The sequence below is a fragment of the Acomys russatus genome, chromosome 6 (assembly GCF_903995435.1).
Source record: "Acomys russatus chromosome 6, mAcoRus1.1, whole genome shotgun sequence".
NCBI lineage: Eukaryota > Metazoa > Chordata > Mammalia > Rodentia > Muridae > Acomys > Acomys russatus.
In genome coordinates, this window is record NC_067142.1 from 56,495,566 (window position 1) to 56,513,343 (window position 17,778).

A 17,778-nucleotide genomic window follows, 5' to 3' on the forward strand; every position below is an offset into this window, starting at 1 on the left:
CCTTGGAGCCTTCAGCTGCTAACTGAAGCCCAGTCTCCTCACCTGTGAAAGTGGATCTTAGATCCACACACAGTAAGATGCTGTGATGTTTCATGAGTATTTTGTGAATCAAACCCTTTGAATCAGGCTCTACATGAATTAACCATGTGTTCCACTAGACTGAGGACTCTCAACTGTGAATGGAAACATGGACTCGTGCTCTACCACACAACACACTCTCCTCAGGGCCGACTAAATGAAGAACATCCTCCTTATTTCTGCCCGCAGATATGCACAAAGACACAACCACTTTAAAGATTAGTTTAGCAGCAACTCAAATATTAAATATAAAGAAATATCAATTCATTTCTAACACATCTATCTAAGAGAAATGAATGCCTCAGTAACATTATTCATGATAGTTAAAATGTGGAAACAAACCAAATAGCCACCAAATACAAACTGATACACAAATATGTATATTCATACTAGGAAGTATTAATTCTCATAAAAATAAATGTCAATGTATGTTATAATACAGATGAATCTGAAACCTATGTTTTGTGAAAGACGTGATTCACAAAATGCCACTTATCATGCTAATCCATGTATTAGAACTTTCCAGAATGAAGAAATCAAGCTGTTGCTACTGATGGGGAGGGGATGAGAGAGCCAGTAACTAGTACCGCAGATCCTGTTTCTATTCTGTGGAAACTGTTCTAAATAGGCAGTGCTAGTGGCTGGGCAATTTGTGAATATGTGATGCTAAATGCTGAGCTGTATACTTTAAAGACTGAGTCTTAGATGTAAACACATATTAATAAGGCTATTCTTGGCAAATGAGACAGAAAAGGAAAGCCTTAAAACCCTCAATTGCTGCAGTGTATGACTGGAGCTCTAGGACTGTCCAAACAGAATGCACAATACCCAGAGACTCTACTCGCTAACAGAACAACAACCTTCCTGTTCCAAGGAAATCCCACAAAAGCCATGTCCAAGCACTCAGCTCCTACATCCTAAAGCATGTGCTTTCTTTATGTCATTTCATCTTCAAAATGAAGTACTTCAATGACTGACAGTGAGAGGGAAGTACACAACTAGAAGAACAGGGTGTAGATGTGAACAGTCATTAATCTTTGCAAGACCAAAGTACGAGGTCCATATTTCTAGATTAACTGTAAAGGGCATATGGAGGGATGGTGTGGGTGGAGTGACAAAAAGCCTACCACTCTGCTCTTCTACAACCACTGGTTTCCCACAAGGCCAGAGAAAGAATAGCAGGTGTCCTCCTTAAGGCTTACCATGAACTATGGCACATCCTCAAGCTACGATGACCATACCTGTGGGGGCCTTGGTGTTGGCCTTCCTGCTGTCCTGGGCCCCCTTCTGGGCCCACACATCCACCTTGTACTCCACCCCCGGCCTCAGGCCCTTCAGGACAGTGCTGCTCTTCTCCTTTGACACAGGAACCTCCCTGGTCTCTCCATCAGCAGAGGTGTAGCGCACCATGTACCTATCGATGTCAGCCTCTACTGGGTCCCAGGAGACACTGAGAGTGGTCTCTGTCACCTGGTCAGTCACCAGGTTTTTGGGGCCATCGATCTCTAAAAGGAAAAGAGAGGATCAATAAATAGACTAACAGGCGCTGAAGAATGAGAGCACTTGGCCTGGGAAGGGGGAGTTTCCTTTTCTTAAAGTGTCCCGTGTCCTGTGTGCATTTTCAGTAGTTCTTGGACAGACGTTGCCTCCACCGTTGAACTCAGAGCCTCAGGAAGGCAGCACAGGAGAGTAGAATGAACACTGTACACAAAGGGACTTAAGAGGCAGAGCTGAGGGGCAGGAAGCACCTGGGGTTCCAGCCAGCAGACCAAGAACCTCATGCTGGCTCTGCCATCAGCCAGCACTTGGTAGACAGCCTCAGGCCAGCAGCTGGTAGTCTCTGAGCTGTTTCTCCACGGCTGAAATTGTATACAGACTCTTCTGGAGACTTTTGGTTCTTCCAGGCACTAATGTTCAACATGTGCCTCTATTTTCATCAATTATTAACTTTGTTTTAATACTTGGGCAAGTTCCTTCACTGTATTCTACGTTAGTAAAGCAGAATTGTTTTAGGGGTGTGTGTGTGTGTGTGTGTGTGTGTGTGTGTGTGTGTGTGTGTGTGTGTGTGTGTGTGTGTGTAGCTCTTCCAACTAAGATAAAAACAATGTTTACAGCTTTGGACCACAAAATATTAATTCTGAGATTCAAAATGTAAAAAAAGAAAAGAAAAGCCAGCATTCCATCCCTTGTTCCTCAGTTTCTTCCATAGAGGAAACAAAAACAGGAGATGAGAAAAATTAATTTGTATCTTGTGGCCATGTTACATCATAGTACTACATCCTATGAGTTAATAACACACTTTGACTGTTCTTAGCACTGAGTAGATATCAAAGACCTTCAACTAATGATGAAACCAAGTCATTAACACTTTATAAATCCAAAAGATTATCTACCTCCATGCTACATAACAGAAGGTAATCAAAATATATTTTATCAATAAGCTAGTAATATTTCTTTTTTCTAAATAGTCCATTGCAAAAGCCATTTTCCTAAGATCATTTGTTCAAAGGTTCTACTTTGTATGTTGTTTTAGGCTATGGCCTCAGGAAAATTGATTTTTACTCTATTTTTCAGACCATAAGATACACCCATTTTTTTTTTAGAGCAATAAAACAAGAAAAACATATTCTCAGCCACACTGAAGACATCAGTAAGTGACCTCTTTGTTGATGTCTGATGGACAACAATTGGGCCATAAGGCACACCCTAATTTACCCCCACTTTTGGGGGTAAAAAGTCTTATGGTCCAAAAAATATGGTACATTTCTACCTGGAAGCCACAAGTAAGGCATATCAACAGTTTTAGGATCCCTGGCTGACCAACCATGTCCAGACTATTAAGGAAATTGAAGAGGCCAGTGTGTTAGGACTTAGAAAATGGAATTATTTGAAAAGACTTTGTACCTTGTGTGGGGTCTGAACTTTAATCTGTTTCACCAGGATCCTGGTAGAGCTTATTGTATTTGCTATGGAACAAGAGATTTCAGCCATGCCTAGACAATCTGATTGCCACAGCTCAGCACACAGAGGGAGACACAAGGGTGCGCTAAATATCTTTCAACACAAAAGAAAGACCCCCCTGCAACAATGGATTGTCCTGTTCAAATGTCAACTGTGCTGAGGTTGAGAAGCCCTTCCAGAAGCATGGGGAACATGTGATCTGTTTATGACATGTGCTAACATAAAATCAGTGAGAGAACGGCTGGGTGCTCTCACACAGAACACTCGGGGCTTCAGCATCCACACAGACTATGTTATTTGGCTAGGCAAAGAATGCATGTGTGGGTCCCATGAACTAGATATCAGTTCAGCAAAGTGAGGTATGCTTGGGGTTGTGTCAAGGGCTGTCCTGGAAGACTACTTAGAGGTGTGCGATGACACCATCAGAACAGTTTTGAGGAGCCTCGGCTAACCAACCTTGGCCAACCAACTGGTAGAGGAAGAGTGCTGGGGGACTAGGAGGGAGGAACAGTAACGGGTCAGGGTGGAAAAATATTGTGCTTAACCAGCTGAAAGAACAGGACCTAATGATCAAGGAGGAAAACAGAAATAAAGAAGAAGAAAAAACCCTGAGCAATGCCCCTTCTGACCACACGCACTTAGCATGTAAATGGCTAACTGCAAATGAACAATGGAGTTTTACATGGAAATGGATATTTTCATTACTAAAAAAATCAACATGGGGGGGGCGAGGGGCTAGACACTGGTTTATTTTTAGATAGCAAAACACTGCAATTATTTCTGCCTGAAGCATTCATCCAAAGGGCAGAAACAAGAACAAACTTCATTGGAAGGGTTTAAACAACTGAGGAATTAAAAAAAAAAAAAAAAATAGTTGTCTGTGGATCACAAGCTACAAGCCTGGTCCTCTCAGCATGACAGTCACTTGTGATTTCTTTATATTTGCTTCTTGCCAAAGTGAAACATTTAGTTTTAATAACATAGAAGGCACGCGGGCAGAAGTTGTGGGCAGTAAGCATTAGCCTTTAAAGACCACAGTTTGGAGACTACCGTTTGAGGCATGCATTCTAAGAGAAGAGGGTACACGCTTTGCTTTGGAGCACTATGACCTCAAATCAACAAAATCGTACCATCTGCCAAGGTCAGAGAAGGAAAACTCAACCTAGATGTCTCATGAGCTTAGAAATAACACAGAGACAATGCTTGCTCCATCACCTGTCGGTGCCTTGGTGTTGGCTTTCCTACTCTCCTGGGTCCCCTTCTGGGCCCACACGTGGACCTTGTACTCCATGCCCGGCTTCAGGCCTGTGAGGACAGTGCTGGTCTTCTCCTTAGACACTGGCACCTCCCTGGTCTCTCCGTCAGCAGAGGTGTAGCTCACCATATACCTGTCAATGTTGGCCTGAACAGGGTCCCAGGAGACACTGAGAGTGCTCTCTGTCACCTGGTCAGTCACCAAGTTTTGGGGGCTGTCGATGTCTAAAAGGAAAACGTTTGAGAAGTCTAAGCCGCAGCAGTGGAAGCCACACCCCATAATCCTGCTCTTTGTCTTCCAGAAGACTCAACACAAGGCAATGGATCCCCATACCCAATCTCCACTGGAAGTCAAGGGAGAGAGCAGTTTCTGAGGCTCAGTTTCAAAGATAGGCTAGCTATACACTTAGCTTCTTTTCTTGGCTTTTGGCTCCCCAAAATAAAGAAGGAACAGTATCTTCATAGTAACATATGGCACATCGCGACAGCCAATTAAACACCTGCCACACTGCCAGGGTACCTAGTTTATCATTTTATCAAGAGCTGCCTCACCGGTGAGCACTCTGAAAGTTTTGTCACAAATATTTCCATAACCAGACCCTCTATACATATCCACCGAGTCTGCTGAAAAGCATCACAGCTTCTCAATTGTACTTCTCTCACTGAGACCTGAGGCTCGCTGATTAGGTTAGGCTGGCTGGCCCGTGAGCCTCAGGGATCTGCCTCCCTGGTTTGGAATTACAAGTGTGTCCATCTTTTCACACGGATGCTCAGGAACAAACTTAAATTATGCAGCAAGCACTCAGATCCTTGTCTCAGATCCCAGTCTGTGGTATGGCACGCATGCAAACCCATCACTTCACACTTCATCCCAACGGTCGGCCTTTCCTCCGCTTACCGGTGGGAGCCTTGGTGTTGGCCTTCTTGCTCTCACGATCGCCTTTCTCCGCCCACACGTAAACTTTGTACTCCACACCCGGACTCAGGCCGGTGAGGACGGTGCTGCTCTGGTCTTTCCTCACAGGAACCTGCTTCGTCTCACCATCCATGGAAGTGTAGCTTACCACATACCTGTCGATGTCAGCCTCCACTGGGTCCCACGAGACAGAGAGAGTGTTCTCTGTCACCCGGTCAGTCACCAGGTTTTCTGGGCTGTCAATTTCTTTATGGAAGGTACAAAAGGAGAGAATAAGCTTTATTACTCTCTAGTTCCTAAAAGGCCAGTGGCACAGCCAAAATAATGGTGTCAATTACTGCCGCAACTATCTATGTGCCAGGGATTGAGAGAACTTAAGGCTTTAAATAGACAAGTGGTCAGGTATCCTAAGAACAAACTACTAGTATAACTCTAAGGAAGGGTCTTTTTTTTAAAGATGTCTTTATTTTTTAATTTAATTAATTTATTCAGATTACAGAAAGAGTCTTATATACCGATCAATTCTATAAACTTTTCTTCTTGTAAAGAAATGGCTTCCACATACAAAGTTTTCCTTTGCCATCCCTTACATGGCACTCTATGACAGTTCCTCTTGTTCCTGAAGCCGAGCATATTTCCAGAATCTTCTCCCTCTGCTCTGACATGTTCCTTGGGAATTAAAGTGTTCTAGAAATAGGAGCTGTTACTGCATTCTACTTAGACATTATATCTGTGTCCAGGGAATGGGGTGAGATTTAAACTGGGGGTACTGAGGTGTGGGCTAACGAATAGGATCGTATCAGAATCTGCCTGAGTGTCTGTGTGATGAGAGTGGGCTCTGGTTTTCTTGGTTCCTCACTTAGGACAAATTGTGCGACTTAAGTTTCTTTCTCTGGACCTCTACAAAGAAGGAACACACAGTCCTTCCTCGTAGGTGAACTGTTGCATGGTCAGCGCTTGTAAGGCTTGCTGTTAACAACACCAGGCCTTAGAGCCAAAACTCCAAATGAAATGGTACAAACAAAAGTCATGGCTAAACAGTACTGCCTTGTATTACCCTGATCTAGGAGCCAGCTCCCTCAGAGTGTTCCCAGAAAGAAAGCATTTCAACCTGCACATCACAGCTGGCCAGGCCTGGCCGTCACCTCAGAAAAGCATGTACTCGTGTGAGACCACTGACCTTAAGAAGCACAGAGATGGGAGGGTAGAGGGTCTAACTCCTGGGACACTGAACTGGCTTTAATGTCCCAGCCTTGTCCCTTGCTATTTACAACCTCACAGCCACGCCAACCATAAAGGAAACTTGAGATTACAGCTGCCCAGCCTGACGCCTTTACACACACTGCTTCCCTGCTAGCTCCCACCTGCCTTTCCAGGCTTTCTTCAGGGGTCACTTTCTCAAACCCTTGCCTCCCCAAGTTGCCTTTGGTCAGTGTTTTATCACAGCAACAGAAAGCAATCTAGGATACTTGATGCGTGTCAGTTGTTTTATAGGAATCAACTCACTGTGCCTTATAGTTTTCTATCAACCAGACACAAGCTAAAGTCATCTGAGAGGAGGGAACCTTAATTAAGAAAATGCCTCCACAAGACTGAGCTGTAGGCAAGCCTGCAGAGCACTCTCTTAGTTAGTTACAGGTGTGGGAAGGCCCAGTACACTGTGGGTGATGCCATCCCTGGGCTGGTGGTCCTGGATTCTCTAAGCAAGCAGGCTGAGCAAGGCATGAGGAGCAAGCCAGTGAGCAGCACCCTGCCGTGGCCTCTGCATCAGCCCCTGCCTCCAGGTCCCTGCCCTGTTTGCATTCCTACCCTGAGGCCCTTTGATGATGATTGTGATGTGGAAGCATAAGCTGAGCAAACCGTTTTCCTCCCCAACTTGTTTTTGGTCATGGTGTTTCATGACAGCGATAGTAACCCTAAGACACTCACGTAACCCTTCCCACACTTCTACATCACAGACACTCCTGAGCCACTTTATAATCAGAAATTAAGCCACCACCATCCAGCTGAGAAATTGGTAGCTCTGGGGTTAAAATTTGAACAGCCAAGGATCTGACACTGTATTCCTAATTATTATGCATAATTGTCTAGGTTTTCTGTATTCAGTGACTGTCCAAGCACAATCAGAGGATTCTTTTCCTCTAACCCCCTACTAGCTGTTTTGGAAGAGCAGGTGGATATCACTCAGGCTGCTATGAACTCAGAAAATCCCCAGAGGAGCGTTTAAACACAAGGGATGGCCCCGACATGTCCCAGCAGACATGTCCCAGCACGTCCGCAGGCCTGAGCCGAGCAGAACAAGTGGATGCAGTCTGGAGGTCTTTGTGTCTCTGAACATTTAAAGGAAGGATTGGTGCATTTGGCAAGTGCTGGTCTAAGAGGCAAACCACTTCCATGGTATGAAAGAGAGCTCCTGGCTCCATGCTAAGGGCTTCTGTCACCACTGCAAACCGAGATAAGCACTCACATTGATAGCTGGTCCAGTGTTTTACGTGTTTGTTAAAAAAAAAATAAAAATTACAAAGTTTTACTCTACTCCAAGAGAGATGTATATGGAATTTCATCCCAAATAAGTATAACTATTTCTATGAAATAGTCTTATCTCTCAGTCTGAGGTTAAAACAGAAAAGAAAATCATAAATGTGACTCTTGAAATTTGCTTAGGGACAGAAATCTCAGCACTGAGCAGGAGAAGAGGACACAAAGTCCCACCCTAAGCAAGAAGCTAATGGAAATTGATTCCTGCTGGGAAATAGGAAATCCATTTACCCCAGTGGAGTATTACTGGGCAGATCAACCACACTCCAAGAGGGCCCTGACCTGGGGACAGGCAGCCACAAAACAAACTCCAGGGATTTTGTGAGCTCTTTGTTTGCTTTTAGTTTGTTTTGATTTTTAGTGTTTTGGGTTTTTGTTTGTTTGCTTGCTTGCTTTATTATTTTTTATAGGGGCTTTTTTGAGAGGGAGGGGAGACAGAGAGAGAGAGAGAGAGAACGTGAAGTTGGCTAAGAAAGGAGGTGAGTGGGTGGGGATCTGGGAGAAGTTGGGAGAAAAAAAAATATATAGTCAAAATAAAGTGTATAACAATTTTAAATATTAATAAAGATCTTTTAAAATTGCTTTTGTAAATACTCTCCAACCCCACCAATGAAAGTGTCGGTGCCAAGTAGCAATGCTCTTCTCTTCCAAAGCAACTTCCTTCTTACCCTGAGGAAGCCTACTCAACCTCCGTTCTTCTGTTACCTGTGAGTGCCTTGGTATCCGCTTTCTTGCTGCCCTGGTTGCCCCTCTCAGCCCACACAAAGACTTTGTATGCTTCTCCTGGCTTCAGGCCTGTCAGGACAGTGCTGCTCTGGTCCTTGGGTACTGCCTTCTCCTTGGTCTCCCCATCGGGGGAGATATAGCGCACCACATATTTGTCTATGTCAGCCCTCACTGGATCCCAGGAAACAGATGCTGTGTCTTCTGTCACTTGATTAGTGACCACATTGGTGGGTCCATCAATTTCTTCATAAAAATACATAAGAAAGAAAAGTTAGAGAAACCACTCGCCTGGTAAAATCCACAGGCACTTTAAGGTCTAGGTCAGTGGTCTCTTGACAATGCAAGGGTGTCTCTCCTTCAACCATAACAGGTGGACACCTAGCCTCTGCCTTAACATCAAATTGAGATGAAGTTCCTGGTAGATTGAAAATCAAATCTGTTCTACTTTCAGCTCACTGAATACATTAGAGGAAACTCCATTAGGTGCAGCCGATAAATGCCCTAAGAAGTAATCAATGTTATCATTGACATAGTAGTCTCTATGAAGTATAACTCCTTTAACATGTCTGCCATTATGTGCAGACGGAACGCCTCTAAGGCACTTACCAAGAGATCACTCAGCAAGTATTCAAGAACAGCTATCCTTCCTTTTCTCGTCTCCTGAAATCGAAACAACTGAACTAGTCTATCTACTTCTTCCAAATTAAAGTTTCTTGACCTGGCATTTATCATCTATCTATAAAAGGTCCTTTTCTTCTTTCTTTCCCAAATAAAAGTGTCAAATTTTTAATTCATTTATCCCACAACAATGTATATGGCAGAGAATGTGATGGCACTCAGCAGTTATCGATAAGTAAGACAGCCAGAAGTCTTTGGTGAGGTTATTCATGTTCAGAACAGGACACACGCATGCTTCTCAATGACACACCCTGACACACCCTGACACATCCTGTACCTATGGCCTCAGGAAGCACTTAATCTTTTTCACAACAGCACTTACTAACCTTTATCAATGGGGTCCTCAAATTTTGTCACCACTGGGTCCCCGACAAGTGCCACCAGGAGAGATTCCACTTCAGAAAGTTTAAAATAAGTCCCAACATCTCTTAACTTATTTCATGGATTTTTGTTTGTGTGTGTGTTTGGCTTGTTGGTTTTGGTTTTTGGTTGGAAGAGTTGGGGGAGTTCTAGAAAAAGAGATTCTTACTATATAGCCCAGCCAGGGCTTGAACTCATAACCCTCTACCTCGGCCTTCTGAATACTGGGATTAAAAACAAGTATTACTGCACATACACATACACATATCTAGTTGTGGTGGTACATGCCTATAAGTCCTGCGCTGAAGCAGAAGGCTTATGAGTTCAAGGTTAACCTGGGCTATATATGAAGTTTAGCACCAGACTGAACTGCAGAGCAGAACTTTACCTTTAAAAACATATAATAATAAGTTAGTACATACATAAACAAAACTTTTAAGTGATTATGATGTACATCAAAGAATGACGACTTCCTGCCATTGGAGAAGTTTGTAAGCAAACCATCTGTACGCATCATCAAAGCCTCTGACAAAGATGTTGGCAGAACAAAGGTAAGACGTAACCCGAGATCTGCATATGGATCCACCTCTCTTTAGCTTAGAAACCACAGAACAACTTCTTAGTCTAAGGCAGCTGAACTCTTCTCCTTTCTACCCACACAACCAATATATCACTGGTCTCCTAGCCAAGGATTTTTCAGAGAGAAGTTGTACTTTCACATAGTCCCATTTTTCAACATTAGCTACAGTACACCTTTATCAAACATAAGGGCAGGGTTTTACTTGCAGGAAAAAATGAAATGAGTTCTATTACCAGAGGCAGTTCATATATCATTTAGTAAGTCAACTGCCATTTACGAAGCACACACCAAGGGTCACGGTGCTTTTCATACATTAGTTATCAAATCTCATGGTAAAAACACAAGCCATTTACCAGGTGCCTCAGAAGTTTGGAGAACTACTCAAGACTTCCCCTCTTAGAGCAATGAGTATATGCTAGGCTTATATGGGTCAGATAACTTCTCTAAGGTCAATAGTAGTAACTGTTAGTGCTGGTCACTGCACTAACAATCTTTGAATGTCTGCTTTGCAGATGAGGATCAGCAGTGCTGTGGGTTAAATTGTGTCTAGTCCTCCTGCTCCAATACAACATACTAAAGTGCTCTGCCTTCTCCCTCGGAGTAGAACCTTGTTGTTCTTAAACAATCTTTTCAGAGATAATAAAGTTAAAATGGAGTCATTTGGGTGGAGCCAATCCAATATGGCTGACATCTCACCAATCTATGTGGAAAGGCTATCGTAACCTAAAATAACATAGTTGTAGTAGACTAGAACTTGTGGAAGATACGAGAGAGAGAAAACAGCCTTGGGCTGTTGGGACACTAGACATATCTCATCAGAAAAGGGAGCCTCGTGGAGTCGGGGCGGGGGGTGGAACCTGGATGCAGAAACCTACAGAACCCCAATGGCAACTTCAGGGGGCTCTAAGAGGTTGTTCAGAAGAAAGCATGTGCACAACAGCGAGGATTGCCTCCCTTCCCCCTTGCCCCTTTCTGTCTGTGCTTGCTGGGGGGGTGGGGGGGATGGTGAGAGCCTACCAAGGTTGCAGCTCTGTCTGGGATAATAGTGATGAAATGAGACTAGAAGAGTATGGTCACAGAGAGAGGCGTGCCGTCCTGCTCTTGGCGTCCCTGATCCTTGCCCTCTCCAAAGTGACCCACCCACTTCTGTGAAATCCCAGATCCTAGCCGTGCCTCTCTCACCTTGCCACAGTCAGCACTTGGCCCATAGCTTCTGGGCACCCTGCACCAGCCAGCGGATTGGCAGGGTCAGACTGTCTACATGTACTGAGGGATGCAGCCTGGCTAGCCTTGGGGCTTGTTCTTCCTCAGGGGCATCAGACACTAGAGGGATGGAGTAGTTACCAAAGAAAACCCTAAACAAACCCTCTGTAGACTCATTTGCCCTTTGCTTAAAAACCACAAACTGCTGTCTTTCTTTTTAAGAGTGGCTATATCTAAATATGTGTGCACGACTTTGGAAAATTGAAATGATTTCTGAACTTGTATTGTTAATAGTGGTGTAAAAATATTCACAAGGAAAATGGATTCCGCTGATGTGCATTGGTTCCTATGTAACTCATAATCCTCATGTACAGTTTTCATATGTAGTCTTACAAAGGTCTTATTAAATTTATATAATGGATTTTTTTCTTTTAAATTATAAAATATTAAATATCTTGAAGGTTATTTTGGACTTCTGTATGTTTAAATGTTATCTTAAAACTTGCACAAATGGATCATTATGACTAATCATAAAATCAGGAATTTACAGTCAGCTAATAATATCTGATAGGTTAATAATTCACAATTGAACTATCTGCTACAGGCAAGAATTTTAAATGACAAATTAATTCCATGATTTTGGAAGGGCAGCCTCTGCACTCTTCTTTGTTTTTGTTTTTTGCACATAAAGTCTGATATTTTTACGAGCAAATTTCACATTCATTGATGCTTGGCTTGAAATTTACTAGGGAAAATTTGCAGTGAGCATTGTAATTTTTTTTTAATTTTAGCATTGTAATTTTTTTCTTTTTGTTTTCTTTTGCCTCAATTTGCAGGGATCCTCTTGCAAGCTCTGCCTCCCACGTACTAGGTTGACAGGTGTGAGTCTGACCACAGCTGACCTCTGCCTCCCATGTACTGGGTTGACAAGTGTGAGCCCGACCACAGCTGGCCTCTGCCTCCTATGTGCTAGGTTGACAGGTGTGAGCCCGACCACAGCTGGCCCTGTGTGGGTTTTTAAGGGAAGTGCCTGAAAGCTTCGCGGGCATCCTCATCTCAGTTTTCTGTTCCCAGTGCTGTCTCATGGCTCTGTGTGCAGTGACCTGAGATCTGTGCTTAGGAGTAACCTAGAGTTAAGGCTATCACTGTACCAGTGGTGTGGGGCATCACAGCCCTGCGTTATCACTCATGGTCATACTTACTTTCTAAAAGCAACACTTCCACTTTCCAAAGGGGAGTTTGTTTTTTAAATATTGTGACCTGAATGTGGATTTGCTCTACTCTTTAGCTCCATAATTTGATGTGTTGCCTTCTGTAACCTCCTTGAGGAGAAGGAGATGCTAATGGCACAGGGACCATATATGTCATCCTTTTTTGTTGTTGGTTTTTTTGTTTGTTTGTTTGTTTGTTTGGGGTTTTTTTGTTTTTGTTTTGGTTTTGGTTTTTTGAGACAGGGCTTCTCTGTGTAGCCTTGGCTGTCCCGGACTCACTTTGTAGACCAGGCTGGCCTTGAACTCACAGCGATGTGCCTGCCTCTGCCTCCCAAGTACTGAGATTAAAGGCGTGCGCCACCACTGCTTGGCCCCATACATGTCATTCTATTTAGGTCTGGAGAAAGGAAAGCCACAGGCTTCTAACGTAGCTGTAGCTGAGTTGTCACTAGTTGTATCACAGCTTGGCAGTGGGGAGGCAGAGTCGAGGACTTAAAGCATTTACGTTTTGGACTTACTCAAAACTAAGCTGCTTAGATACTACTTAGTAAATGTAATTCTTCTCGTCTTTTGATGAACTTTGCCTCATGACATTGGTTAGCACCATCTTCACTTTCCAGAAGATGAAAGGATGTGCCATAGTTTTATGTCTGAATGTCCTTAAAAATAATTTTTAATCAATTGTAAATATATCTACTGCTGTTGAAAGTAACTTTAATTTACACTGCACCATGTAACTTGAAAAACAAGACTGAAATTCTGTAATACTCCCAAAGTGACCTCTGCTAAAATATCCATATGAAACTTATTTTATGCAAAAAAAAAAATTACAAACTGCGTGGGTCACATAATCACGCTAACTGCATTGTCGTTTTCCACTGGCTTTGCTGTAGAAAACATCCAATGAATTGTTATAACTGTAACAATTGCCTAAGTTGCCTTTGAAGGACCTGAAGGACACTTTGCTAAGAACACCAGCTCTCTGCTTTTACCTGCACATGCTGCGGGTAACTACAGTGGGATGGGAAGGCTTGCTATCTCTGCCTTCCTACGGTGGCTGACCTCCTTTTTGCTTTAACCTTTGGGTCAGATTGTACTCCACTCTGCCTGCAGACATGGAAATCATTTGAGAAACGTTTTGTCCAAAGTTATAATGCAGGAGGAACTTGACCTAGACCTTGCTAAATCTCTATTTCTCCTTCAAGGTTAAAACAAAAAAACAAAGAAACAAAACACAAGACACCGTGAAATGAGGAGGCACCCAAGTTTCTGAAAGAGTTCTGGTTTTTTCAAAGAAAAGACAGTAGTATCTCCTCCTTACCGTTAGGGGGTCTCTCTCCCTCAAAGGTCTTGTCCTATGTCTGTAACTCCTCAACTTCCTAGACTCAAGGGGGGTTTGCAAGTAAAAGTTCCCATTTCTTCATTCTTCAGTCACTAAATAAAGCATTTCTTTTACCCTAGTGCTCATTTCTCTAACGTGGGTTTTTCTGTGGAGTGAGCTTCCAGACCTGGGTGAGATAACAAGCACTACAGCCAAAAGCCTAAGTCAATCAATCAATAAATAAACCTTCGTTACGAGCACCAGGAAAGAAAACCCAGCCTAGCTCTATATCTAGAACAGCTCTACCTCTGTAACTTTAACCACGCAAGTCCAGCTAGAGACTAGAACTCTTTCCCCTCCCCTTTCCCTCAACTCCTTAACAGCATAAGCTAGAAGGGGGATCTTCACAGAGCTGTGATCCCTGACCATTCACAGGACGGCACTAAGATAACAGTGAGATACTGACATCTGAGAATGAGAAGAAGATCTCGTGGATGGACCCCACACACTCACAGAAGTGCACGAAGCCAGCACTGCAAGACCAAAACCTCCCTGTCTGCCAAGAGGGGATGTGGAGATCATTAAACCATTTTTCCATGCAGCAAAATCTTCCAGTAGCTGCAGTGGCGAGCCAAATCATAGATGAATTACAGCTGGAGCCTCATCTACAAAACAGGATCTCTCCAACCTGGTCCCAGTGTCCTCCTCCAGCCATGACTTCCCACCTGCTGGCACTGATGGTCCTCACTGACCACTCTCAGCCTTGTCCTTTTCACGGTATTAGTTTGATAAAAGAATGACTGAAGAGGAGGGAGGAAGATGGTAAAGGAAGCGAATCAGTTAGCAACTTGGGTGAAACTAGTAATAAGACTTCTCCTAATTCTTTAATGCTACGTAGAAACTCTGACTTAAATATAGTCACTGACCAGAGCCACCACACCCTATCTACTTTCAGAATTATTAAAACCAACTCATCCAGAGCAATGAACATTGCTCTCTTACTCCAAAGTATTCTCCACTCTACATGATACCAAAGCAAGACAGACAGGAAGACAGGAAGACTTATGGGAATGTGAGAGGGAAAGATGCTGTCATCACCACATGCCGCCACTGTAAACAGTGCCTGCGTGCAAACAACATCACTTTCCTGAGAAATATATGAAACTGGAGAGTTAGAACAACTATTGAACTATGTTTAAAGACAAAATGTTAATGGCCTTTGAGTTCAACCATATCAGAATTGGTTTTTTATCTGTAAACCTGGCTCAGTTTTTGTTTTGTTTTGTTTTGTTTGTTTTTGCTTTTTTCTCAAAAAAAAAAAAAAAATCGTGAACAGAGTTTACAGTTTAAGAAGGTCTTGATTTTAGGTGTAGCAATAATTTCTTCGACCTTTTTGACCTAACCTATTCTTCTCAGCACTTCCTTAGCTCGTTTGTAAACCTGTAGAATACATTCATAAAACATCTTATAATCTCATTGACAAATAATATGATTCTTGAATTAAAAAATGAGTAGGCTAGAACATTTTAATTCAATCTTTTAATTTTAGAACTTTAAACTTTAAATACAGATCATGCCCTTTGACCAACCTAACTTCGAAATCCTGTGTCGATATTGTTAAATGCTCGTTGTTCTCCATCTCTCGAGAAGCCTAGCCCTATCCCTTGAGTGTGGTCTGCCTTCTCTTTGTTTTGTCCTCAAAGTTTTTTTCTGTGGAATAACTCAAGGTCTTGGTGCAGTGGAACAGAAGGCGCTGGGAGACCCATCATGCCTCCGAGCTGTCACTGTAGAGTGACATCTCCTGCTGCCCATGATAATCCAATCTCTCTTACCCATTGTCAGAGTAGACTCAGTGTTAAGCACATATGTGTTTCTTCCCAGAATTTTATAAATATATTCTTGGCTCTACATTCCACTCACATATTTCCAATTGCTATTTAGCCTTGTTGCTAATAGTCAAAGGAACTGGTCCAAGAACCTGGTCAGGATTTTGTTTTGTTTTATTTTGTTTTTTTGTCTAGCAGCTGTAACAGCTCAATAAACTCTTTTATTTGGAGACCCTTCAGTTTTAAGAGTTTTGCTTTAACAAGGTCCACTGGTTGACTTGTTCAATGGAAAATAACTGAACTACATTCTTCCTTCCCAGTATATGCCATTCCTAAGTTCCAGCATTCTTTTTCACCTTACAAGATACAAAACATTTGAAGAAAGCAAACTTGTTTGTCTCCTTAATTAACTAATCGTCTCAACCAGGTCTGAGATTATTTCCTGACCTCAGAAACTATAGTATCTTTTTCTTTTTTTTTTTTTTAGTAGCTTACACACCATAGATTTATTTGCAATCCAATAAAATATCTCATCCTGACATTAGGATATAATTGACAATAAAAACACTTCTCAGATACTAATAGTCTAGTTGGGATAATATACTTGAAAGGTTAACTACCAATTCAATGGCACATGCAATTAATTGCTGCAAGAACTTAAAGGCTGTGACATTTAATGTGACTATAAAAGGCTTTAGTCATGAAGCAGTTTTGGTACCAGGATTAGTTGACCTGTAAGCCAGTGAAGGTGGATCCTCCTTCCTGGTCCTGCTTTGGACGTTCTATTCTGCTTCCCCTGGGTAACATTAGGAATGGAAACTTCACACTTGGCCTCCTTAGGATTTAACATAAAACATGAAAAGATGGTGGTATCAGGGCTCCCCTAAATTCCACTAAGGGAAAGCAAGCTCCCTCTGCTCAAAAGAACAGCTACTGAGTTTCACCTCTTTTCCTGGGTGTTCTGGGTGAAAACAGACATTCTGATCGGGTGGAAAAATCAGAATGTGCTATTGTTTCTCCCCTAAAAGTCCATCCGCAGGGGCCTGTAAATCTCCTGGTGAAGAGTTTAGCCCACAGGAAAGCTGGTTCACCCAAACATAGGATAAGGCGATGGGAGGAATAATCATCCCCTTAATGAGATAATGTGCTTATCAGCCTCCATAAGCCTGCCTGCTTTTTTGAGTTCAGACCAAACAAAAAACAAAAACAAAAAAAAAAAAAAAAAAGAAAAGAAAAGAAAAAAGAAAAACTTTTCTTTTTCTCTCTTTCTCTCATACCAACCAAAATTCAAAGTATGCTTCCCCTGACATTCTGCGCTTTCTCGCTCTCCCTCTGAAGCACCCCTCCCCTTCCACATGCAGCTGCTCAGTGGCTATTCTGCTGAACACACCAGCTTTCTTGGACCATAACTCAAAAGGACTATCTCTTCCTCTTCTCCATCCACCCCCTCCCACAGCTGCTGAGGTTTACAACTGGCCTCCCTATTGTTATTTCAGATTCTAAGAAAGCAACCTTCCAATGTTCTTGTGAGCCTATTTTTAACTATTACCCCTCAGTCCAAATCTAACACTATTTCTAGCAGGTACTGTTAGAAGTTAATTGACTTACGTGACACCCAGTTGGTGTCTGATGGAGAATTGCTTGGCATATGGTGAATAATCCAAACACACACACACACATTAATGACCAAGTGTTGTGTTGATTGTAGAAGAGAAGAAAACAAATTAATCTCTCACAGAAGGGTCAACTAGGAGGCACTTTGCTTCTGTGGCTAAGCTTCAAAGCTTAGAGGTGCACGTCCTTCATCCAAATCCATCTCTGCCATTGGCTGGGTGATCCTGACCTTCACTTTTTTAAGTCTCAGTTTTCTTATGCATATGATCTAGAAATAATAGTAGTACCTCATCCATAGACTGACTGTGAGAACTAAATGACAAAACTCATAAAAAAAAAAAAAAAAATGCTGAGAGAATTTGCTGCCTGGCACATAGCAAGGGCAGTACTTGTCATTTTCCAACTCACTCAAATATCCCATCAACCATTTCGGCAGACTACCCAGTCCATTTTGTCTGGATCATAAGTTAAATTACATCTCTTCCTTTATAGTTACCCAGCTCTGTAACTGG

General features: G+C 42.5%; 1 protein-coding gene across 1 annotated transcript in view; it reads right to left on the minus strand.

Moving 5' to 3' along the window:
• Positions 1–17,778, minus strand: part of Tnn (tenascin N) — a 62,422-nt gene that overhangs the window by 34,306 nt on the left and 10,338 nt on the right. Inside the window, exons 6-9 of the mRNA XM_051148332.1 lie at positions 8,453–8,716; positions 5,192–5,455; positions 4,255–4,518; positions 1,320–1,583 (exon numbers count right to left, since the gene is read on the minus strand). Coding sequence (XP_051004289.1) covers positions 1,320–1,583; positions 4,255–4,518; positions 5,192–5,455; positions 8,453–8,716 — 1,056 coding nt within the window. The remainder of the gene's footprint in view (positions 1–1,319; positions 1,584–4,254; positions 4,519–5,191; positions 5,456–8,452; positions 8,717–17,778) is intronic.